The sequence below is a fragment of the Trachemys scripta genome, chromosome 6, assembly GCF_013100865.1.
Source record: "Trachemys scripta elegans isolate TJP31775 chromosome 6, CAS_Tse_1.0, whole genome shotgun sequence".
NCBI lineage: Eukaryota > Metazoa > Chordata > Testudines > Emydidae > Trachemys > Trachemys scripta.
In genome coordinates this window covers 71,230,158-71,255,468 of record NC_048303.1, presented here as the reverse complement: position 1 = coordinate 71,255,468, position 25,311 = coordinate 71,230,158, and the positions used below count along the sequence as shown (strand labels likewise).

At 42.6% G+C, this 25,311-nt stretch overlaps 1 protein-coding gene across 1 annotated transcript in view; it reads right to left on the bottom strand.

Annotated features, from left to right (window-relative positions):
* The window catches only part of HSD17B4 (hydroxysteroid 17-beta dehydrogenase 4), a 107,599-nt gene extending 83,040 nt beyond the window's left edge, over positions 1-24,559 (bottom strand). The window contains exons 1-8 of the mRNA XM_034774494.1: positions 24,426-24,559; positions 20,970-21,023; positions 7,898-8,005; positions 7,215-7,274; positions 3,553-3,574; positions 3,398-3,444; positions 2,466-2,550; positions 766-953 (exon numbers count right to left, since the gene is read on the bottom strand). Of these exons, the coding sequence (XP_034630385.1) occupies positions 766-953; positions 2,466-2,550; positions 3,398-3,444; positions 3,553-3,574; positions 7,215-7,274; positions 7,898-8,005; positions 20,970-21,023; positions 24,426-24,483 (622 nt within the window). The 5' untranslated portion in view covers positions 24,484-24,559. The remainder of the gene's footprint in view (positions 1-765; positions 954-2,465; positions 2,551-3,397; positions 3,445-3,552; positions 3,575-7,214; positions 7,275-7,897; positions 8,006-20,969; positions 21,024-24,425) is intronic.
* Between the last annotated feature and the right edge of the window lie 752 nt (positions 24,560-25,311).

Here is a 25,311-nt window from a genome sequence, read left to right as displayed (position 1 = left end):
TCTGGGGACAGTTCCAAGGCCTGTGTTTTGCAGACTACATCATCATAATGGCATTAAAAATCTATAACTCTTAGTGCTCCAAGTTTTGCCTACTTTCCTCTTATGTGGAGACTATCAAGACCAGTCTAAGTAACTAAACAGCATCAGAAAAACTTCAACCAACCCAAACCTCTGATCTCATCTTTTCATTTATTTATTCACCATCTTCTTCAAAACCCTTCTCAAAACATTTTCCTGTATAGCCTTTCACACAATCCATTATAATAATATTATATTAGTATAATCCAGTCCAAGTTTAATAAGTATATGGTATGTAAAGGGTGCATTCTGCTGGTTGCTCAATGTGTTATGTCAGACTTATCTACCTTCTCTCATCTCCTGTTTTAATTTACTCAGGTCAGCTTTGTCTACTCCATATTTTGTGAAACATATACCACATTGCAAACAAACAGTAATATTACAATAAATGCAAACACCACAAATACAGCCCTGATCCAATACCTACTGAAGAAAATGGGGAAATGAATAAAGCTACAGTGACAAAGTTTCAGCACATAAAACAATTCTAGTGAATTATAAAGGCCGCTAGAGCTCTCTTCTGATGTCTTACTTCCTTACAGCACCTGAAACTGGAAAGATCATTTATCATAAATAGACAAGAAAAGAGTTTCTGAAGTGTAAAGGAATGGAACGTTTCAATTGGTGAGAAAACTGGTTGTGCTCCAACTTGCAAAGACTCAATTCTCACGAGCTCAAGTTACTTACCTTGTGGCATGATAGTCTGAGTCAGCCTCGACCCAGCAGTAGGTGCAATTGTGTTACTGTGGATGTTGTATTTTCTGCCTTCAACTGCAAGTGTATTTGAAAGACCAAAAAGGCCAAGTTTGGCAGCACTGTAGTTTGCCTGACCAAAGTTGCCATATATTCCAGCAGCTGAGGAAGTCATAATTATTCTTGAAGAGAAGGAAAAACAGAAAATTAATAGTTTCTAGAGGATGCCAGGTTATGTGTTGCAGCCATTTTTGGCTTCTGACAATTACACATCCTGAAACCACAGGAATGGTAATTCTGTAACATCTCAACATGTCAAAATGAAAGTATGAGTAATTAAAAAGCAACTTTTTCGAATGTGTTGGGGTGATGCAAAAAATGGCACAAATACTGAAGAGTAATGCAAGGGGAGTTATAGGTGCTCAGCACCTCTCAGAATTTGGTCTCATATTAGAGCAGAAATAGCAACTTGCAACCACTGGCATAATGGCACAACTATTTTGTTATAACTGGGGAGAGCACTAATGAAATGTATGTTTGCACTTAACCACATATTTCATATGGAGATATTTTTACATCTTAAAAATAGGTTTGACAAACAGAAAAATTTGCTAAGTTGAAAACTGTTTTCACCCACACCCTACGTAATCAATAGCACTACTGACATGATTAAAGTTAGACACAAGTTTAAGTACTTGACTGAATCAGCGCCTACTGCATGTCACATATCCTTTTTGAGCAGTTAAAAATGATTCTCACCATAACCAGTCCCGATTCTGATCTGAATTACACAGAGTGTGTATCTACAGTAGCTGCACTGACTTAACGAGAGTCACTCCAAGTTAACACAAGCGTAACTGAGATAAGAATCTGTCTCAACGTCATTCCCAATTGCTACATCAACACGATTTCACCATCTTCAGTCCAAATAAAGGTGCTTTGGTTATGTTAAGAGAGTCAAGGTGAGAAAAAGCTAAAAAGTGTACAGAAGCAGACATTCTGCAAGTAACACATTTCTACACATTATGTGAAGATACATTTGGTAAATAATACTAACATCATTTGGCAATAAACAAAGTGATTTACAAAACAGAGCAAGAGAAGAATTATGTCATATATATACAGGGATGCAATTCCCAAAATTATGCCCAATAAGTGATCAAATGGGCAAAATATTTTGCTACCAATCTCTCCTTCTCACTTCATACTCAGACACAGAATGCCATTTGGTCACAGAATGAAGCACAAACTAATTTAATCTTCAACTTCTAGGTGGATCAGGCTAAACAGCCAGATTGCCAAAACACCAGGACAATCGCTACAAAAAATAGATATAAAGGTGAAAAATATAAATCTGGATATAATGTGAACTGACAGCACCACATCAGCTTTGGGAACACACCAGGCAGAGCCCACACACAAATCTTCACAATAAATCTGGAGATGTTTATTGAAAGATAAAAATAACTTCCAAAAAAAAAAAAAAAAAGTTGTTAGGATGTTATCCACAGTGTGTGTGTAGGAGAAGGCAGGAAACAAATGGATGTCAACCTCACACATTTGGGCACAAAGTGATTATTTCCTTCCCATTGACTAAAGGGGAGCAAGAATTATCAAGTAATCCATTGCAGCATCAGAAAGATCATGTCAATCTACTGTTTACTGATGAAAAAATTAACCGTATACAGTTTTACCTTCCAAACTTCTGATTTTTCATATGATTCCATGCAGCTCTGGTGACCAGGAATGATCCCTTCAAATGAACTCTATGAATTATATCTACAATCAAATTAGTTGAACAGACATTTGATTCTTTTCTCTTTTGTGGCAAAATAAATATGCAGTTTCTACATCCTCCAAGAAAAAAAAATGAGAAGCCTATTTAGCTTCATCTCACTTCATTCACACTCAGCTAATTTAATCACAGTCTGGACATGTGCATTGTATTTTTTACAATTACATTTTGAAATGCTGTGGGATGGGCATTTGAACTGACTAGGCTGGTTTTCTCCCTGCTCCCCTTCTTGTCCTGTGTGCAGCTCTAGCACATGGAGCTCACGGTATCACAGAACTTAAGCATAGCCATGGACTGTCTTTTTCTGCAGTTCCTGCCTCTTACTGGCAGTCTTTTGGGGAATTAATTGGGTGCTCATTCCCCATCACTTCACTGAGGGGTATTTGCTTGCTATCCTGTTCTGACTGCCATTGGGCACTGCAGCTTCACACCACCCTTCCTTTGTTATAGGTTTTGGGTGTGGTCTGTCTTTCTGGACTGCTGAGGGTTGCAGGGGTTTCTTTGGGTTACAAATGCATTTTTCCCACATGGAAAAATTGGTGCCTGGTTTCCTTAACCAGGAGGTCTGGTTTTTATGAGTGCTTTTTTTTTTCCCACCTGAGATGGGGGCAACATTTGCAGGAGTCCAGTATGGATTGCACCACTGACCCAATGTGAAAGCCGATAACGAATTAAGCACCTTGGAGCTGAGATTTGCAGGCGATGTGTGAATCTCTAAGGTCAGGTACAAACACACACACCCCAATCTGTGCCCCTCACACTCTCATGAGGATGGGGTGGCATTTACTTAGCGTCTAGGAACCTTCACTACTTCAAAGTTAATCAACTTACCCCAGTCTTCATCACTTATCCTAGCAAATGAACGGTCCCTCAGAATCCTAAAATACGTTGTCAGGAAAACAAAAAAGGAAGGTGAACATGTATTTAAACAAAAGGATTAGAATATGGTACAACAATGGGGAAAAGCTACCTTCATATTTACTTACCCAGCATTGTTTATAACAATATCTGCAAAGAACACAAAAACAAAACATTTTAAGTATGAATGAGTATGAATCTGCACCTTCTTTAACTCTGCTCCTGCCTTCAAAATCTAGGTTATAAGCGCACACATACAGTGTGTTATAATTGTTAAATAGTTGCTCACTCATACTGACTAGGGCTGTTCCAGAATTGGAAAGTGCATGGCTTTCCTTATGTTTCAAAGTATTTTGGGACATGTAGTCCCAGTCTGCCACAGGCTGCAGTGAAGCCTCATAAGTAGACACAGGTGTTGAGATGACAACATTAAGCACTGATGGGAAGGTGCCATAAACCGGCCCCCTTCCTCAGTGACATCACGCTCAAGTTTGTAGTGATGAGACTGCCCAGATCAATGATGCTACTTGCTACGAATTCTGAATGACATGATTTATGGTAACATAAAAGTGGAATGCACCCAAACTCAAAGTGGGTGGCACCATGGTCAAAGAGTCAGAAAGCCTGTAACGTAACTCAGACCCACAACCAACAATAAGGTAAGAAAGGGAGCTTCAGAACCACCCACTCAGTTTTTCATCACTCACTGCCTAGGTTTCCGTTCTGCACATGCTACCCTGAGCATAAGGGAATGCGAACATCAGGGCAGGAGAAAGAAATATACAGAAGGGGAAAACTGTTTAGTTTAAGGGAGAAATGGAACAGATCGAGAGAAAACAGAGGGAGAAGATGGAAAAATAAAAGGATTGAAGAAAACAGTAGAAAGAAGGAAATGGCTGGAAATAAAAGGAGAGAATGAAAACAGAAGACAGAAGTGGGAAGAGAGGGCAAGAGATAAGTGAAGAAATGGAAGAAAAATTAACACACAAAAGCTTAATGCTTTATAGAGTTTTATTTGCTTTTTTTCTTATCCATTCCTCAGCTCTGACCAAATTTCCAGGAACTCAGCCAAAGTAAAAAGTTAGATAATGATTATTCCTTTAATACTGATAAGCATTTGCAAAACCACAAACTTTATTAATTAAGAAAACATTTGGGATCTTTTACTCTTTGTAGCACCACAACAGTCTATTCTTCACTAAGGTAAGGCAAAAGTAAAGAGAATTACTCAAATGTTACTGAGCATCTTTAACTCTTCATGAATCTCTTCAACATTCTTTCAATTCTGTTCATCAAGGATTAAATGACTAGCTTCATAATAGCATGATAATAAAACAGATCAAAGTTCAAAGTTTGCTCTCTATTTATGTGTATCAATAATTCTGTCTTTTAGATGTGCCAGAGCAAGTCAGAACTATGCTTCCTTGCACTACCTTCAGCAAAAGGGCAAGACAGACACTGCGGAGTAGACTAAGTTATTAAAAGCGAACATAAAACAAAGCCAAGAAAAAAGTGAAATGATATACACTTCCTTTAAGGCTGCATATACTGTTTTAAGGAAGAACACTGAACAATCAATATTTCAGGAACTAGTCACCATGCTTTAGAAGTATATTTTCTCTGTCTTGGAATGCAAGTTCTCTTTTATTCTGGAATAATGATAAACTGAAATGACAGTCCAGCCCAGAATATGGGCTATCATAGATTCAGTAATGCTAAGATGTCTGGGTTGCTGTGTTAGTTTTCCCAGGTGTAGGTCTAAAGTTTTGGGTATTGTTCTACGATGACAGTTGGCAAGTGTCTGGAGTAATCTTTGAGAGAAGGACAACTTGGTGATAAAGACGAGGGGACTGATCTTCACAGAAATGGAGATCTACTGGGAAACCATAAATAAGGGCAAACCATTATTTGCCAACTTTAGAGAAGACCTGTAAGGAAGGTCCAAAAATTGGGTAATAACTTGAAAGACCATATTACCTGATATATGCTTATTTTTAAATGGAGCAGCCCACTGGAGAGAGTTGAATTCTCATTTGTTGGCTTCTGTTTTGTTTGTTTGTTTTGGAAGGGGAAGATGAAGAGTGATGTGTATAAATAAATTCACCTTCTGTTTTATGTTACCACATTCAGTGTTTATATGAAAAGAACAACAATCACCTTCAAAGCCAGTCAGTTTCAAAAAACTAAATCATACAAGTTCCAGGTTGTAAAACTTCTCCCGAGTTTCCCTGACAAATGTTGTGATTCTTAAAATTACGTTTTTGTATTTCACCTCCTGTTTCTCTGTGAAAGAACTGTATTAACAAGGGAAACTGTGAAATTGGTTATACACGAAGTGCTGTCAAATGCACAAATTTTTAAGTTATAATTAGGTGTTGCTAGAAATAATAGTAAGCGAAAAATTTCGGAAGGAAATGTTATTTCTAAATCATTGGTCTCCCTTTAATAAAGGGTGTAAAAGCAACAACATGCTACCTTAAAACAGAGGCATAAGGGGAATCAGAGTTCCTTTCTACCCTATGTAAAAAGAGAGATGATACTAACGTTATAATAAACTTTTATATATTCCTGACAGATTCAGCCCCTACAGAAGTCATCCACAATGACCACAGTGCACATTATGGAGTGGGTACCGTTGTCTGTCTTGTAGGAAAAGGTGTGTGGCCTCTTTAACAGCTAGAGAGCCAGAATGACTGGCTGAGGCAGCTTCAGATCAGGTTTGTGTGGGGATGCTGACCAACCCCCACAAGTGAATGGAAGAGAGAGAGGCACTATTTAGACGCACAGCAGTGCAGGAAAAGCCCTTTTTTACCTGGACCAGGTGGAACAGCATCCACCCTCCCATCTTTGGAAGTAGCTAAATAGCAGGTTTTGTCATGATCTGCTGTGGGCATTACACTCGTCGCTCCTTTCTCAGGGGGCTGGGAAGGACTTTTTCCCTTACTGCCAGATTAGCCAAGGCAAAAGTGGTGGTGGGGGGGGTTGCCTTTCCCACAGGGGGTTGGGAGCTTAGCTAGGATGAACACGAAACGGGGATTGGGCTATGATGTCGTAACTCATTACGTAATCATGGAGCCAATGTTTGGTGCAGGTACTCCACAGGGAAAGGCGATGGTGAGCAGATCAAATGAATTGGTAAAGGATTTCAGGGGGTTATTTAAGGGAGCAGAAACAGGGAAAGATTCAGGGCTCCTCTAACTGGTACAGCAGGGAATCAACCCCCCCACTCCTTTATAGCCCCCCTTAACCTTCAATCAGGGTGGCTGGGTCCCAGCAGTGGGTTGGCTGGGGATCAGGATGGGTAAAGAGGGAGAGCTGACAGCAGCCTGTCTCAGTATGTGTAAATGATTATGGAATTACCTGCACTGTACACTTTTATCTGTTGGGCACTCCCAGACATTTAGGAATAAAGTTGCATCCTAATTATACCACATCCAGTGTGTCCTGTCCTCCTTCCGGCATAGCCGGACAACACTTATTTACAGAAAAAGATGTACTGTCATTTATACATATTGAAGGAATAGTGTTCCTTCCATAAACACTTTAAATGCTCAAAATAATTACTTAGATAAAGCTTGCAATTTTCTTTTATACTAGCAACTATTAACCTCTAGTTACTGGGAAGCGGCTTTTTCATTTGTTTAGGACTACAGAGAATAGAACACCACAATCTTGAATTTAATTACATTGAATTTCCTGTACATGTTATCACTAACTCTTGATTGTTAACTGCACTGCTTAAGATGACTTTGCATTCACAAACAAACAAGTTATAAGTTAATAATTGTACCTATCCTCCCAAAAGCTTCAAGGGCTGTCTGCACAAGCTTCTCACCAGCCTCCACGGAATCTGTAAACAAAACAGGTAGTGGTGTGATCTCCAAATAAAATCATTTATTAGTTACACAGCCACATATTACTGTATACAACGTACTTCTAGAATGTAGATAACCACATGGAATGTGATGCATTTAAAAAGAAAAAGTGAATTGCTCATGTGAAATCCCTATAGGGTAAAATGAAATTTTAGCCACTGCAGGCAATTAGCCCACTGCAATTCCTGCACAAGCCAAACAGTGCAGCATTTTAACATTACATGAAAACCAAGAAGCTAAACTCACTAAAAACAGGCAGTCTAGTTTCTATGTTGGCTAAATGATAAGCTTGCTAAGTCACAGAAAAGACTACCTTTTGCGGGGGGTGGGGGAGAGGAGGGATTGCTCCTCCCCTCCAGCATACCGGTGCCAAGAGTTCAAGTGAATAAAGAAATCAGAGATTTCATTTTAAGATGCTTTATGTCTCCATCTCCCCCAGCCTCCGAACAATGTTTTATCTCATTGAATGAATTAAATTACTAATAGTATTGGAGTAGTCCTTTGTCACCAACTGTTACTTTTTCATTTGGTAAAAGCTGAATGTACTATTTCCATAAATGAAGTGTCCTTATTAAATCTATTATGGAAAATAACATACCATAGTTAGCTTCTGCTTTTCCTCCTTTTGCTCTTATTTCTTCAACAACTTTGTCAGCCGCTGAGGAGCTTTTGCCATGTCCTTTGAAGTCACCTCCCAGATCATTCACTGCATAACACAAAAAAGAAATTCTTGACCAATCGATACTCATATGTTTCACAGTCTCTTCTCATCCTGCAGCCACTAAGGTTTCTGGTGGATGTTATTAACGAGATTCACTGCAGCTGATTTCTACTGGTAACCTAAGTTATTTGGACAAGAGCAAACAGTCTGACACTCTACTGCAGGGGTGGGCAAACTTTTTGAGGAATAGAAATTGTATGACAGGCCATGAATGCTCTCAAAATTGGGGATGGGGTACAGGAGGGGGTGAAGGCTCTGGTTGAGGGTGCAAGTCCTGGGGTGGAGTTGGGATGAGTTTGAGGTGTAGGAAGGTATTCTGGACTGGGACCAAGGAGTTCGGAGGGGGTTCAGGGCTGGGACAAGGGTGCAGGAAGGGTGCAGGCTCTGGGCTGGGGATGAGAGGTTTGGGGTGCAGGAGGGTGCTCCGTGCTGGGATTGAGAGATTTGGAGAACAGGAGGGGGATCAGGGCTGGGGAGGGGGGTGGGGGCATGGGGAGAGGCTCAGGGGTGCAGGCTCTGAGCGGAAGTTACCTCAAGTGCTCCCAGAAGCCGTGGCATGGCCCTTCTCTGGCTCCTAGGAGTGGAGCGGCCTGCAACCCTTGGACAGGGGGCATGCCACGGCTTCTGGGAGCCACATGGTGCAGCCCCCAGCCTGGCACCCCACCTAGAGTGCCGGAGCTGGGACAAGCCGTGTGGTGTGGCCCCCAACCCGCCACCCCGGCTGGAGCACCAGAGGAGGGCTGAGCAGTGTGGTGCGGCCCCTGACCCGGTGCCCTGGCTGGAGTGCCAGAGTGGGGCCAAGCCACATGGTGCAGCCCCCGACCCGTGTAGTGTGGCCCCCAACTCGCCACCCCAGCGCAAGCTCGTGGGCCGGATCTGGCCTGTGGGCCATAGTTTGCCCACCCTGCTCTACTGGATTAGGTAGAGTCATTTCATAACATTCCATACTGTTCCTGAGGGCACATCTGCACAAACACTTATTGCCGTATCTGCCGATGGTGGGGAGCCAAAGTGAGAGCAGCAGCTTCAGCAGATGTTACTGAGCATGCTCATTACATGCCAAGCAGCAAATCTTGGAGGGGGGGCATATAACTCCCATAAGGCCACCCTCAGTGTGTCATCTCTGCTGAGGTGTAAATCTACAGTGCTAGAGCATGCTGCACACTAATTGTCCATTTGGACCCCACTGCGGTACTCTAAAAGTACCCTAAAAGTACCCTAGTGCATTTTGACATATTGCTCTTTCAAACGGCAGCACATCAACATGCACTAGGGAACTTTTTGAGTGCAGCAGCAGGGTCCACACCGATAGTTAGTACATAGCCTGCTGAAGTGCTGTAGATTTACATCCCAGCTTACCATACAATTGTGACGTTACTGAACATGACGTGGATAAACCATTTCTGTTATACACCAATATTAGCTGTAGTAAGACAGAACCAAGAATGGGGAGCTCTTGGGATGCAGTCAGCGATGTTTGCGTCATCCCTTCCTGCATCAATTTTGCGTTGGGGGTGTGACGTTATTGATATAAACTATGACCGTATAGATAATTGTTGCAACCACTGTTATATATTTGCAGCAAATATTGTACAAAGGTTGTCATGTAAGGTGTCTAAGACAAGGTTATGATTTTCTGGTTATGATTATGCTATCTGTATGCAAGTATCATTTTTGTATTTAAAGTTATAAGTATTGGCTCCGCACTGTCTGTATTTCAAACTTGTGCTATGTTTCTGGGTGATAACCCAGACAATTTGGCATTAGCACTACCTAGCCTGCTGGATGGCCCATTAAGGACCATCAGCTATACAACTGACCCATTGAGATACACCTTGTGACTCAGCAAGGCATGCAGGGACATGCCCATGGACAAAACTCTTAAGGTTTTTCCATGCCATATGCTGGTTGGCTTGTCTTTGGAACAAAGAAAGCAGAGGCCACATGGCAAGAGATTATAAGAGGCTGCTGTATCTCCTCCATCTTGTCTTCAATCTTACTTCTGGAGGAACCTTGCTGCAAACTGAAGCTCTAAACAAAGGACTGAATGACCCATCCCAGCTGTGGATGTACTCCAGAGACTTGATTTGAACCTGCAGTTAATTCCATCACTGCTACAAGCCTGAACTTTGTCATTGCTGTATGTCACTGATTCCATGTAACCAATTTAACTCTCATCTATATTTCTTTCTTTTTATGAATAAACCTTTAGATTTTAAAGGATTGGCAACAGCGTGATTTGTGGGTAAGATCTGACATATATTGACCTGGGTCTGGGGCTTGGTCCTTTGGGACCAGGAGAACCCTTTTTCTTTTACTGGGGTACTGGTTTTCATAACTATTCGTCCCCATAAGGAGTGGTGCTGGTAGTGATACTGGGAAACAAGAGTGTCTAAGGGAATTGCTTGTATGACTTATGGTTAGCCGTGGGTGAGACCAAAGTCCTCTCTGTTTGGTATACCTTAGAAGTAAAGGAAAGCCAGCCTTGGGCTGTAACTGCCCCGCTCTAAGCAATTTGTCCCGAATTGAAACTCTCAGTTGTGTCCCACCAAAGACAGTATCGTTACAACAATAAGTGTTCATGTAGACATGCCCTGAGGTAACAATTTATGAGGTAGAGAAGAGATGTTTCATCGCTATTTGTGATTTACTTTCCCTGCCAAGCTTGATCTCGCCAACAGTATTGTTATTGTTCAACAAGATTAAAAATCTAGACATCATACAGTCACACTGATTAGGACTAGTCTAGTCCTCCAGTCACATTTGCTATTGAATGTTCACTGAGACTGTGCCTTGAGTACATTTCATTTCTGATCCTTCTTCAAGCCAATAGACAATAGCTAAAAATAATCTCTGAATTGGGCTGCATTCATGTGCATGGAGCTTCTTTCATAAAAGTTAATCCCAGAAAACCTACATTTTGTCAGTGCAGTGCTATGCAACAACGAGAAGAATGTCTCAACTCAAGCAATATATACTCTGAGGAAGGTACTTGAAAGCTCTTCGATATCTATATACAGCATTGCTCTTTCTAACTTTTGCAAGACCTCAAACAATGAGTATTCAGTTACATGATAATTAAGTCCAAAATGAAATACAATGCACCCACAAGTCTCCTGTTTTCATCATAATTTACAAATTCAAGTTTATTGTGGTTTGGCAAACTAGAATAAAGTTACAATGTTAAAAAGGCCTTGTTTATACTAGAAACAAACTGACCAGATATTTAACCAGATCAGTTACTGCCCTGGTTTAAACCAGTGAAACTCTCTGACATACACTTAAACTGGTTTAACCCTTTGTTTAAATCAGTTTAGCTTTTGCCAGTAAATTTACCAATTTAATATAAATCAATGTAAGCAAGAATTAAACCAATTTAAGTGTGTCTATATTGGGGGGTTCCACTAGTTTAACTAGACTGATTATTAAACTGATCTAGATAATGTATTTCACTCAAGGCTGTGTCAATATATTAACAGAAGAATAGAATAATAACCAACTGAAAAAATCATCTATTTACAAACTAAAGAATATATATATATATATATATAAAGATTAAAATGATTCAAATATGGTTCTGCTCTGAAAGGCCACTTTATAAAGATGGTACCTCCTTACCCAATAAATCTGCTGTTTTGTGTATACAAAGTCATATTTGCATACTTCAGTCAGCAATATTTTTTTCCTTATTTTTTCTTATTGTCCTGCACCGCTAACGCTGAGTAAGCTATATTACATAGTCTTGAGATCCATCAACAGAATGTTACTAAGCAAGCATCAATTACATCTATAGAACTCCAGGGAAAACAGTGGGCTTGCATACTCGCCATTATCAGCATAAGTGGAAGAGCAACAAGTGTATCTAATTTTGCCTACAGAACCTTACAGCGTGAAGTGCAAGATGGAAAGAAGCCAGCTTGACTCTCAGACCCAAGGGCTGGCAGTTAGAAAAAAGAACTTTTTACTTGTGAATTCTATCACCTTAAATATAGAAGATATGAAAGCACAATGACCATGGAATCCCACAGTGCTAGTTTTAGCATCTTTTTCAGAGATACTGTAAAGAGGGATGGATGTTGAGTGCAGTGGGTAGTGGGAGTCCACAGTGCTGGACTGTGAGGAGGGAGGAGTGGAATACTGTACTCCTCTCTTGACAACATTTCTCTGTTCACAGCTGCAAGAATGCTACTGTAAAGTCTGAGTATTGGCTAAAGGAGACAAGGTAATCCTACCAGTATATAAAACAATATATTAGTCTTTACCATTTTTATTTTCTCATTGCATTAAATATTCAATTGATTCATATAGTCAAATACTGAAAGAGATATAGGAGAGAATATCAGAGTTCAAAAATATATATTTAACATAGCCCTTTATTTGCCATTTAAATCAAGAGGAAAATTTACATTGTTTCACAATAGAAGCGACTGCCACATGCGAGGGGAATTCTGTGAAGATTCAGTGAAAAGGGGATTTGGTTTTCTGGGATATAGAATTATCCCCAAGTAGTTAGATGACAGACATTTGGCTCTGCTGCTCTATGAAATAACTCATCTGGACTGATGAACTACATTAAAATGGTATCCCAAAAGACTTGTTCTAAAAAACATCCCTGAATTAAAGGGCAGCATGAAATTAACTTTCACAATCAGTAACTCGATGATTAGTACAAAGAAGTCATGCTGCTGAGTGCTGTGTTGAATCAGTTAACTAAAAAAATCTCGTTATTTAGCAAAGTAGCTTAATCACATGCTATTTCAGGTTAGAACAACAGGTTATTTACAGCTGCAGATTTCCCCTTTCATGAATTCAAATTGCATCTAGAAATGAGACTGCCTTATAAAAATCAACTTCACAGCTACTGCTACTAGATTATGTTATGGATGGCTAGGGTTGGGAATCTGAGCATATGTAGATTAAAAGTATCCACCTTAATCCACTCAAACTGTACAAACACAAATCAAGCAATATTCCACAGAAAATTTAACTTAACTAATCAATGAAGCCACAGAGTGGCTCTTAAACGTTATGGAGCGCCAAGTGGACACGCTCCAGGCGATATTAGCTCTTCAAACTGAGCAGCTCCGCGCCCGCCCTCCCCTGCAGCCACTGTCACAAAATTTCCCCCCAGACACCGCCAACACGCTTTTATCAACCTCCTGGCTCCAGTCTCTACCCCCCGCATTCCACTCCTCCCTCCTCACAGTCCAGCACTGTGGACTCCCACTACCCACTGCACTCAACATCCATCCCTCTGCAGTTTAGCCCCCGCTGCACTGTACTCCAAAGGAGAAGGTTGGATATGATCCCTGAACATACAGAAATCTTTAGCCGTCCCAGGACCCCTCCTCCTCCTGGAACCTTCCCTTCCTCCACCCCCTCCCTACTGATGTATTTTTTCATTTGACTCTCTCCTTCAGTTGTCTTTTAATAAAAGAATTGTGTTGGTTTGAAAGCAATCTTTATTCTATTAAGTGAAAGCAAAAAGAGCACTACAAAGCAACATACAATTATGTTAAACCCCCTTATTGCATCATGTGCACCAATCATCTCCTAGCATTAAAAGCACTGCAATGCCGAGCATAACAACAAATATTAGTGGCTTTCAGCTTCAAATTGCCGCCTCAAGGCATCCCTGATCCTCATGGCCCTGCGCCCCTCTAATAGCCCTGGTCTCTGGCTGTTCAAACTCAGCCTCCAGGTGCTGAGCCGCTGCGGTCCAGCCCTGAGTGAAGCTTTCACCCTTCCCTTCACAAATATTAAGGAGTGTACAGCACGTGGCTATAAACATTAGAATATTGTCGTCGGCTAGGGCCAGCTTCCCACAGAGGCATTGCCAGCGGGCTTTTAAACGGCGCTCTCAACAGTCATTCTGCACTTGCTCAGCTTGTTGTCGAACCGCTCCTTGGTGCTGTCAAGTTGCCCCGTGTATGGCTTCATAAGCCACGGCATTAAGAGGTAGGCAGGGTCTCCCAGGATCACAATGGGCATTTCGACTTCCCCTACGGTGAAAGTCCCAGCTTGCAGCTTCCTGAAGTGTTCTGAAAAATGCGTGCATCATGTACCTATACGGACCAGCCTGCATTAATGTCTGTGAAATGCCCACAGTGATCCACAAGCACCTGGAGAATCATTGAGAAATACCCCCTGCGATTAATGTATTCGGTGACTAGGTGGTCTGGTGCCAGAATTGGAATGTGTGCGCCATCTATCGCCCCTCCGCAGTTAGGGAAGCCCATTTGTGCAAAGCCATCCATAATGTCATGCATGCTGACCAGAGTCTTTCAGAGCAGGATGTGATTAGTGGCCCTGCACACTACCATAAACACGAGTCCAACTGGTGTTCCCACTCCGAACTGGTTAGCAACTGATCAGTAGCAGTCTGGAGTAGGTTCCACCGTGCAATGACCACATGCTTCTCCAGCGACCGGGCAGCTCTCATTCTCATGTCCTTGTGCTGCAAGGCTGGGGTAAGCTCACCACCCAATCCCATGAATGTGGCTTTCCTCATCCGAAAGTTCTGCAGCCACTGCTCATCATCCCAGACATGCATCATGATGTTATCCCACCACTCAGTGCTTGTTTCCCCGAGCCCAAAAGTGGTGTTCCACTGTGGTCAGCATCTACATGAATGCCACAAGCAATCTTGTGTTGTAGCTCCTACTTGTGGCAAGATCAATGTCACACTCCTCTTGCCTTTGTAGTTTAAGGAATAACTCCACTGCCACTCGTGACGTGTTAGTCAGAGCGAGCAGCATACTGGTCAACAGTTCAGGTTCTATTCCTGCAGCCCGAAGAGGCAGGGCGCGCAGTACACAAACTGTTGAAAGATGGCACCAAATGCAGACGGAAGCTCAGGATTTCTGGGATGCAAAGCAACGTATCAAGGATTATTCGGACAGGACCCAGGATGCCCCACAACTCCCTCTGCCTTCCCACAAGTCTTAGCGGCAGAAGAGAAAGAGGTGCTATAGGCGAGCGTGGACTCACCCCTGTGGAGCCTCCTGCTGGTTGTCCTGGGAATTAGCTCAATCCAGCCCGGAGCGCCCTCTGCGGGCCGATGATCCACCTTATCCGCCTCCCAGGACCCCGGTGCCCCTTTAACTGAGTCTCCCCCTTCCAGGGGAATCCCCACCCACTATCCCCACCTTGCCTCAGTATCAGGCTACTGCCAGTTTTCATCTAGCCCCACGCGCAGGGGCAGACTGCAGTATCAGCCTACTCATCACTGGCAAGGGTGGGTTTGGACCTGCCGCCTTGGCCAACCCCTTGGGCTCCTCAGCCTTTCCCCAGTCCTGCTCCACCCAACTACTCTGTCTCAGATCCCTGCAGCCAGGCCCTTCTCTCTCTGAGTGCAGAGAGAGACTGACTTCTTACTCCTGGCTCAGGCCTTTATAGGGCCAGCAGGCTCTGATTGGGGCATGTACCAGCTGCAGCTGCTTCCCCCAATCAGCCCAGGTCTTTCCTTCTACATCCCCAGCCCTCTGCAGGACTGGCTTTAACCCTTCCCACGCAGGAGCGGGTGACCATCCCACTGCAGGTGCTCTGTGGGATAGCTTCTCCAAGAGTGCACCGCTCCTAATACCGTTGCAAGTGCCACAAGTGTGAACACACAATTGCGCAGGCAGCTGACAGTGTGAACACACAACAGTCGTTTCCTTTCAGCACTCTCTGAGCGGCGCTGTAACTTTGCCAGTGTCAACGTGCCCTTAATCCTGCTATGAGTGCCTCTCGAAGTCCCTTCCAGTCCTATGATTCTATTAAATGAACTTTTTGTATGTTTTTATCCAACCAGGTCTCTGTTGTGCAAACTCTGTCCAGTGTGTTTGCCAAAGTGAACTGATAACTGAGGGATTGACGAACCAGAGGGGAATGGTACAAGTGTCTAGTAGTTAAGAACTTGGGAGGATGGATTTGGGGAAACTTGGGTCTGGAAGGGCTATTTGTGTCACTGCTATATCATGGGCTGTGCAATGTGGCTGGTGGAAGGTCTTGTGCTTGGGGGCATGCTATGGGTGTCAGGCATCTGAGCAATAGCAGCACAGCATTAACACACTACAAGGTTACAGGGCAGGCAATGACAGAATCCCTTACTGATCTGGGTGATCCCCAAAAGGTCACCTGGGCAGGTAAACAGGTCCATGAGGGAAATTATATATACTGGTTTGAACTAGCTGGCAATAGCTAACAATAATAAATAATAATAATAAATAATTAATGGAGATATCCTATCTCCTAGAGCTGGAAGGGACCTTGAAAGGTCATCGAGTCCAGCCCCCTGCCTTCACTAGCAGGACCAAGTACTGATTTTGCCCCAGATCCCTAAGTGGCCCCCTCAAGGCTTGAACTCACAATCCTGGGTTTAGCAGGCCCATGCTCAAACCACTGAGCTATCCCTCCCCTTCAAAGAACTAAGAACTGTATAAAGAGACCAACCTGACATGGGTCTTGCCCCTTTTGAAGTATTCTGTTCCTATCAGGGTTTCCATGTGGAAAATGAATAACAGTCTGGTAAACTAGATCAGCATGTAAGCTACTTATTGTTTTTAAAATGTTTTCTCTGTAAGTTGTTCTGAATAAACAATACTTTAATTTATGAAGGCTGGCTAGTCAATGGATAATCCTGTCATTGCCCCTGGGAGAACAGGACAATTGGTGAACTAAAGTCAGACCTGCTGGTGATCACAGTGAATTGCAGGAGCCATTGCTGCCTAAATTCTCCATCAAGAGGGAGAGTGTTGCATGACTTTGCCCCAAGAAAACTACCATCTAGAAGCCTGAGGCGTAAGGAGAGTGCTCTCAAGGTCACAAAAGGGTCAGAGGTGCAACTACCCTGGAAACTTTAACAACATGATGCTGGCTTTCCTTCTGGTTCCTAGATGTTATATTGCACTAAGCATTTCCTGTCCATTTAAACAATTCCTGTAGTTACTCAATGGATGTTATATGACCATAAATGGGAGGGAGATGTGTGTGACCACAAATGGAAGAGGAAATGTCCATGAGACTCTACTGAGATGTGGTCCACATCGTCACTATGAAAAAAATTGAAAATCTTTGTTCCATGGAACTCTTGCTTTCCACATCAAGTTTTGCTGCCAATACAGTAAGAAGCACTATTCCCAAGGCTGTACTGAATTAATATCCCAGCATGATGGCAGACAGTACTGTGCTGCTGGAGGTGGCATCTTTCAGTTGAAATGTAAAGGTATGTCTTCACTGCAGAATTAACTTGATTTATCTATGTTTAGAGTTCCTCCTCTTGAGTCAGCCTAACTCAATGGAGAGCAGCCACATTGAGAAACAACACTCAAGTTGTTGTATTCACACTGATGCCCCCCCTCACTTGTGCATGGCAATAAGAGTTCTGGGGGCAAGTCCCATGGTTCTAAGCACTGTAGTTGGATGAGTCACAGGAACTATTTCTCAGTGTATTGTAGGAGAACCTGTCTGTACTTTTTGGGCGTGAGTGAACTGTGATAAGGCATTGGAGAACTAGCAACACTCAACTGATGCTAGTCTGTATCCCAGGGTGGATAAAAATCAATGATTTTTTTAATTGATTTTTTTTTAATTTAAAACAGATTTTTTTGATAAAATCCTTTTTGCGGAAAAAACCTATCTAAAGCTAGTTTTAATTAAGATACATTATAGCTCCAAGACATTGCATCACGGAATAGGGATTATAAATTCTAATTCTATAATACGAGATAAAATAGTCATGTAATGTTTAAGAAAAGTTTTGTAAATGAGTTTGAATAGTTCATGGATTAGGGACCCAATTTTATGGGGTTGCAGGAACTTCTGTATAGATTATTTAGGTTAATCTTGCCATCTACCCAATGGGACTCAGTCCCCAGTCTAGAAGATAGCATCAGAGAGGCTTAGTTTTGCAGTTCTCACACTATGGATTTGTCTCTCCAGAGATAACATGCTTGTTAACAGCAAAAATGTTTTAAACTAAATAAATAATATATAGGGGTGAAAAATAAAAGACCTCAACCCTATTGTCTCTCTGCAAATTTGTGTACACAGAGTCAATCCTTTACCTCTCTCTAAAAGTGCAAAGTTTCAAAAAGTTCAATGAATAAAAAGATTGTTGGGGGCGGAATAGATCTGGACAAGGTGAAGAAGTCTAGAGATAAATGTGAGAAGGAAGGGACAGGCAGTAGAAACAAAAGTGAAACTGTTTGAGCAGCATATTCCAGAAGCCTTGAGGTCTTTCTGAGTGTAGCCTTCATTGATTTGAGATCTACCATACCATTCTCTCACTAGAAGGCAAAACCTATAATGGCAGCAGGCCGTAAAAGAGACCCAGTTTGGGAATATTTTAATTAAGCTCTTCTACCTGTGGGTAAGACAGGCATGTGTGCAAAATGCAAACAGTGCAACAAAGAAATGCAAGGCCTGGTTGCCCAAATGAAACAACATCATGAGAAGTGTTCCTTCTCAGGAAGAAGCTGCATTGAGGATGATGAAAGGAACATGTCTGAACATGAAAAATCTTCAGGTTGGTAAACTTTTTTATTTCATACTTCTTTCTTAAGGATTGCCTGTCTTCCTTTTGGACTATTCTTGAATTCTCAGGTTTGAGCAAGAAATATAGTTGTTACTCTATGGTACTATCATTTTAAAAGCAGTTGTGATAAAATATAAATAGCTGAAATAGGCAGATCTTCCTTTTACAATTTCACCTTTAAAGTAGTACTGAGTGTCAGTGAATCCAATGAGTAATACTAAATGAGCAGTATGGTGATAAACAAAATAAGTCAATGCAGTTATTTAATTAGGAGAATCCATCCTCAACATACAGGATTCTGAAGACTATCCACCTTCAAGATCACCATCATTTTCTATAGTTTCAGAGTTATCTACCAATGATAGTGTTTCAGTCACATCATGTATGTCACATAGCCACAGTATATCACTTGTAGCAAAAAGAAAAAAAATCTCCATCATCCAGAAACAACCATAGATAAGTTTGTGATAAGAACCAGCAGATTACAAAAAGAGGTAACTGATTAAAAAATTGCCCAGTTTGTTCATGCAACAAACTCTCCTTTCCATATGACTGAGAACCTATACTTCATTAACACGGTTCAGTCATTAAGACCAGGATACAGTCCACCCAACAGAGCAGATGTCACAGGCAAATTGCTAGATAAAGTGTATGAAAGAGAAATTGAGCAGTGTACAAAATGTCTAGAGCAGGGGTCGGCAACCTGCGGCACGCGAGACGATTTTTACTGGCACACTGCTGCCAGCCAGGGTCGCGGCCGCCAGCCCTGCTCAGCCAGCTGCTGGCCTGGGTAAACGAAACCCCCAGCCGGCAACGGACTGAGCGGGGCTGGTGGCCGGACCCCAGCTGGCAGGAGCTGGCAGACGGAACCCCAGATCAGCAGCGGGCTGAGCCGCTCAGCCCGCCACCATTCTGGGGTTCTGTCCGCTGGCCCCGCTCAGCCTGCTGCCGGCTTGGGTGAATGGAACCCCGAGCCAGCAGCAGGCTGAGCGGGGCCGGTGGCAGGAGCTGACAGAACCCCAGAATCCCTGCCAACAGTCTGGGATTCCGGCTGCCGGCCCCTTGCCAGCTGGGGTCTCGGCCCCCTGCTCCGTTCAGCCCGCTGCCAGCCTGGGTGAACGGAACCCCTGGCCAGCAGCGGGCTGAGCGGGGATTGGCGGCCGGGACCCCAGCTGGCAGGAGCCAGCGGAATCCCAGACCGGCGGCAGGTCAGCCACTGTTACCTCACTTAACCCGCTGATGGTTTGGAGTTCCGGCCACCGGCCCCTTGCCAACCGGGGTCCCGGCCATCGGCCCTGCTCAGCCTGCTGCCGGCCTGGGGTACCAACAGCCAGCCCAGGGCTCTGCTCCTGGCTGCCGGCCCTGCTCACCTCGCTACTGATCTGGGATTCCAACTGCTCAGCTCCCTGCCAGCCATGTTTAAGTTTCTCATATTGACCTGGCTGACGTAGTCTATTTGATTTTTTTTTTTAAATATTTCATTTAACTCTTTTAGTTAAAAACAAACAAAAACACACCTGATTTTAAAAAACTTGAATGTTTTCAAGTTCATATGCTTGTTTGATTTAAATATTATGTTTGCTGTTGAAGAAAAGATATCCAGAATACATAATGTTGTTGTTTTAGTTGAATAAAAATTTAAATGTCTGTCCGGTGATGTTCTCCTCCCTAATACAGCATGGCAAGAAAATTCTCCAAATATTAATGATTTACCTGTTGAATTGGAGAGAGTTCACCTCCCAGTGACTTCATAAATATCTGATTCAATTACCTTTGGTAAATGAAATAACCAAACAATCATTCATTTTCTGATATAGCTGTAAACCTAATCTGTAAAGTTTACAAAATAAATCACTTTAAAAATGTACCTTCTAAAAATGAAACCTACATCTCTCTCTGAGTTGTGAAGAATATGTATTAAGGTTATAACAACCAATAAGAATGCACTTTTATGTAGAAATCCATGATTAAATAGAGTCTTCTTGACTAGTGATTTAAATCAATTTGATTTAAATCAAATCCACCCTGGCATCCAGACTGCCCACTTGGATTAACAGCTGAGGAGTTGTGCTCAGGAGAGCTTTAGCCCAACCCCCCCTTTTGAGTCAGCCACGCAAGTAAAATATCACCAGCACACTTGAGTTAAGGGTTTTTGCAAGTGGATGGAAGTCAAGTTAGGGTTAAGTTATATGTCTAGATAGCCTTTCAGTGAAGAGAAGCCCTCAGCCAAAGATTGTTACTTGTTTCAAAACCAGAAGCTCAGAAATAAAGTTTGAATCTCAGGAGTTAGGAGGATAACTTATTAAAGAACAAAGGTCATTGGCAAAGAAGTCATGAAGTTTGAATCCCAATATATTTAAATAAAAAAAAAAGAGAGGGGGGGGGCAAAGGTTACTGGCAAGAGATCAAAATAAGTAAGAAACAACTTACCAACTACTGAAGCTCCTCTTTCAGCAAAAGCCAGAGCATATGCTCTACCCAATCCTAATTTTAAAAAACAAAAAAAGGTTTCAATGTGTCAGTATATTTTCTACCCATACACTTTAAACTAGTTAAAGTCATGTGGAGAAATGGTCACTTGAACTGAAATCAGACCAAAAAAAACCACCTGCATATTTAATTTAAAAATTCCATTTTAAAGTTGCCACAAAAGCAGTCGCATGTTCTGAAAACTGAAACATAAAAGAAAGCAAATTAGGTCAGAAACTAAAGGCCAAATCCACAATTGGAAACACAAAGTATTCCCCATGCTCACTTAGTGGTACAGCACCCAGAAGAGTCATCATGGAGGCTGCTTGTTGCTAAAGCTCCAGGAGAGAGTTTTGTGCTTGTGAAGGAGGCATTTGTGACACTTGATGGGGCAGGCTACAAAATACAGGAATGTATTCTGGTTTTGCAGTGGAAGAAGTTGTTTCAAGTTAATGAACTACACTCTAAGTTAATAAAACAGCCCCTAGTTTAATTTAGTTTTGTCTACTGAAAAGGAAACATTGTCATGTCATGCAAACACAAGTTCAACTCCAATCATAATTATTTAAACTATTTATAGTGCCTTTTACCCATATTGATAAAATCAGTGCCAATTACTTGGACCTAAACAAGAGAAAGTCATTTATTTGCATGAGCAAGGAGCACAAAGCAGCTGACTTAATATACAGCATAATGCAACATTTAATGTTTCATATCTTCCATTAGGTTTCAGAGTAGCAGCCGTGTTAGTCTGTATCCGCAAAAAGAACAGGAGTACTTGTGGCACCTTAGAGACTAACAAATTTATTAGAGCATAAGCTTTTGTGGGCTACTGCATCCGAAGAAGTGGGCAGTAGCTGACTTCTACTCCTGTTCTTTTATCTTCCATTAGTCTTTCACCTTTGTCTTTACTTAGACTTAAGGCCTGTTGAATACAACAGTTTTTTGTATGGACAATGATATTATCTAATCATACCAGTCAAAATGTTAACAAAAGTTGATCAAGTGCAGAAGTTGTGATTCTTTTCCACACAAGTAATTTTGTTATGAACAAATTAAACAAACGACTGAATAAAGTGTAAGGGGGAGGAGGATTTTTCAAAGTGCACACAAAGTGCCTTTGTTCCCCCATGAGATCACTTAAAACTGGCTCACAAAGGCTGTTTGGAAACATATTGATCATGCTAAATCTAGTAAACAAACCAAGGATTTAGAAATTGAAGTTGAGATTATAGGTCCCATTATGTGATGCTTTCATTTGGTAATCTCTTTGGTACCATGCCTACATATTAGAAAATAATATGGCTCCAATATTTGGCTACTGGCAAATTGTAATGTAGCCCCTTGAGCTGTGCAAAGTTAAGGTTGCCCCTTTCTTCATGATGTTTAAACTATCCAAAAGCACAGGCCAGTGAGAATGGTGTCACCCAATGGATCAGACAGGGTGCTTATGATATGGGGATTCCTGTTTATAAACCATTACACACAAAGCCCTCTATGTGGTGTCCACATAAATACCTAATGTAATAATAAAAGATTTTCTCCCAGTCCGTCTCCTTCCAAAGAACTCTTCTATAATCTCATTCTCTAGGGATTGCATCTACCACTTAATTGACTAAGCAGAAATCTTGGATTTATTTTACAGCTGAGCCAGAATTGGACTCCTGATAATGTTAAAGATGTCTTTGCATGAAAAAATAACTGAAGGACAATAAATGAAGAAATTTACTTCATAAAAAATAAAATAACTTAACAAAAGGTGGGAGGCAAAATAAAATTAGTTTAAGAAAATAGGATAATTGAGAATAATGTAATATTTTTCTTACATCTGCATTTTGTTTATAGGATGTAGCCTTTTTTATATCCCAAATAGTTCAAGGGACGATTTTAAAAACTTAAAATACAAACTTTGAAAACAATGTAACAGTATACGTAATGACTGGAAAAATCAAATTTCTCATTTAAATGACCCTGCTTTCACTTCCTTGAGAATTGCTGAAGCCCCTCATCGGGAACACCTACAGGAATGGGATACTCTTCTGTCTGCAAGATGTTTTAAGACTCCCTCACTAGTTCTGACCTTTATGAAAGGATCAACTTCTAAGTCACTGTGTAAAAGCAATGGTACTATAATCAAAACAAGGTAAGCACCTATTGAGAATAAAAAAAAGCATTTTGATAGATCTGTAGTTAGATAAACATATTAAGTACTGATTTTAATTAAAAATGCTGTAGTGAAACCATACTTATCTGTGAAACCACTTTCAAGAATCCTATGGCTTCTAGTACAAGCTGTACTTGCTAAAGATCCACTGATACCAAGCAACTTTTTGCTTTTTTATCTTGTATTATTTCCTATTGGCTCAGGTGGTCACTTTTGACAGATTTCACTGAAGAAGAAAGATTTAAAGAACAGCACAGCAAACTAACATGAAGCAAAGGAAAATCTGAGCGAGAGCTGAAAGGCATTCAGAGTAGCTTTAAAGTTCTTACTCTGCTTCATAATGTCAACTTTAAAAAACATTTGAAAACTTTTTGCCAACTATTCTTGCAAGTATCAATAAAGTAGCTTAAATTAATCTGCTTTACCTACAAAGCTAAAGCACTGGAATAGACAACGTGTTGGCCTTTGCATAGCTATTACAGTAAAGCAACTCTTAAACAGCCCAAATCCCCACTCCAACAAAGAGGCCTGCACATGGTGTGGGTGACAGGGGAAACATTTCCTACACCTGTACCGAGCTCATTGCAGATCAAGGCTTCAGTGGGTATTACCTAAGATTATTATAAATTATGAAAGAGAGAACAAAATCTCTTCAGCTCTGCAGCTTGCTTTGTGTCTCTGTCAGCACCTGAACACTCTGACTAGATTTCAAGCAGCCCGCATGCTTTAATTCCATATAGTTGTGTTTTGAAAAGTAGTTTTTCAAAATGCAATTATCTTGCAAGTTGAAGCGAACCCACTCAGGACGCCTGTTGTAAGCATGAGAGTGATTGATCTCTTTCCTTCAAAGGGATAGGGAGTGGCTTCAACCTTGACACCGCGAAATCAAACTCCCTCCTCAGGGAAAACCTTTGCCCCAGTTCTGCACAGCTGAGGCACATCCCACACTCACAATACCGGACTTACAGACTAAATTGCTGGCCGCCGCCACGGCGCGCACGCCCCCCTTTTGCATCCTTGCTATTGGCAGGCAGAGTTTTCTTTCCCAAACAGCAGAGGGGATTTGAGTGGGGCCCTTTCAGCTGTAGGATTCCCCCTTTAGCTCCCAATTCCTGCACCCAACTCTTTCTCCAAAGCCGCCGGGAACCGAGCAGCACAGGCGACCCTTGGCCAGGTCAGCCCCACCCGGAGCCCAGCGGGCAAGTGCAACGTCATGCAGTACAAGCCCCACAGGGCCCGCGCGAGCCGCTTACCTCCCCCGGCGCCAGTCACCAGCACCACCCGCCCATCGAACCTCAGCCCAGCCGACATGCTGCCCCAGTACGCTCCTGGGGCCAAGCGCAGACGCCAGGTGCGGGGACGGAACCGCGGCAGCGGCCAAACACAGGGCGAGAGCAGCGCGCATGCGTCAAGCTGCCCCGCGGATCTCTGGGAAATGTAGTGTATTGACTCAAGCAGCTGAGCAGCGCGACTGGGGCTGCAGGCGCTGACTTTCGTTTTTCCTGGTGGGTGCTTTAGAAGAGGTGTGAGTGTGTGTTTGGGGTGGACGGGGAAGCATATGTATACACTTCATTCACGTTCTAGTTATTCAATAGGTGTCATTGGCATCGGGGGCGGCAGGATTGTAGAAATGTGAGTGGTGCCCAGAACGCCCAGAGCCTGCCCCCCCCCCCCAAACTCCACCCCCATCTGCCTGAAGCTCTGGGAGGGCGCTTGGGGGGGGGGGGAGGAGGTCTGGGGTGCAGGCCCTGGGCTGTGGTAGGAGATTGGGTTGCAGGAAGGGGTGGGGGTGCAGGCTCTAGGAGGGAGTTTGGGGGCAGGAGGGGAGCTGTGGGAAAGGGGTATCGGTGCAGGCCGTGGGAGAGGGTGGGGGGTTTCAGTGCTTACTGGGGGTCTCCGTGCACTACTACCCCAGGCACTGCCGCTGCAGCTTCCTATTGGCTGCAGGGGTGCTTGGAGCGGGACACAGATCCACTCCGCCCAGGGACACAGACAGGAAGCCGCTCAGCTCCACTGTTCTGCCGGTGGTGAGTGGGGGCCCCAGGCTGATTTAAATGGCTCCGGGGACATGTGTGTGGGGGGGTGCCTGGAGGCAGAAGGCGAGGCCGAGGGAGAGACCCAGCCTCATACAGTGCTGGA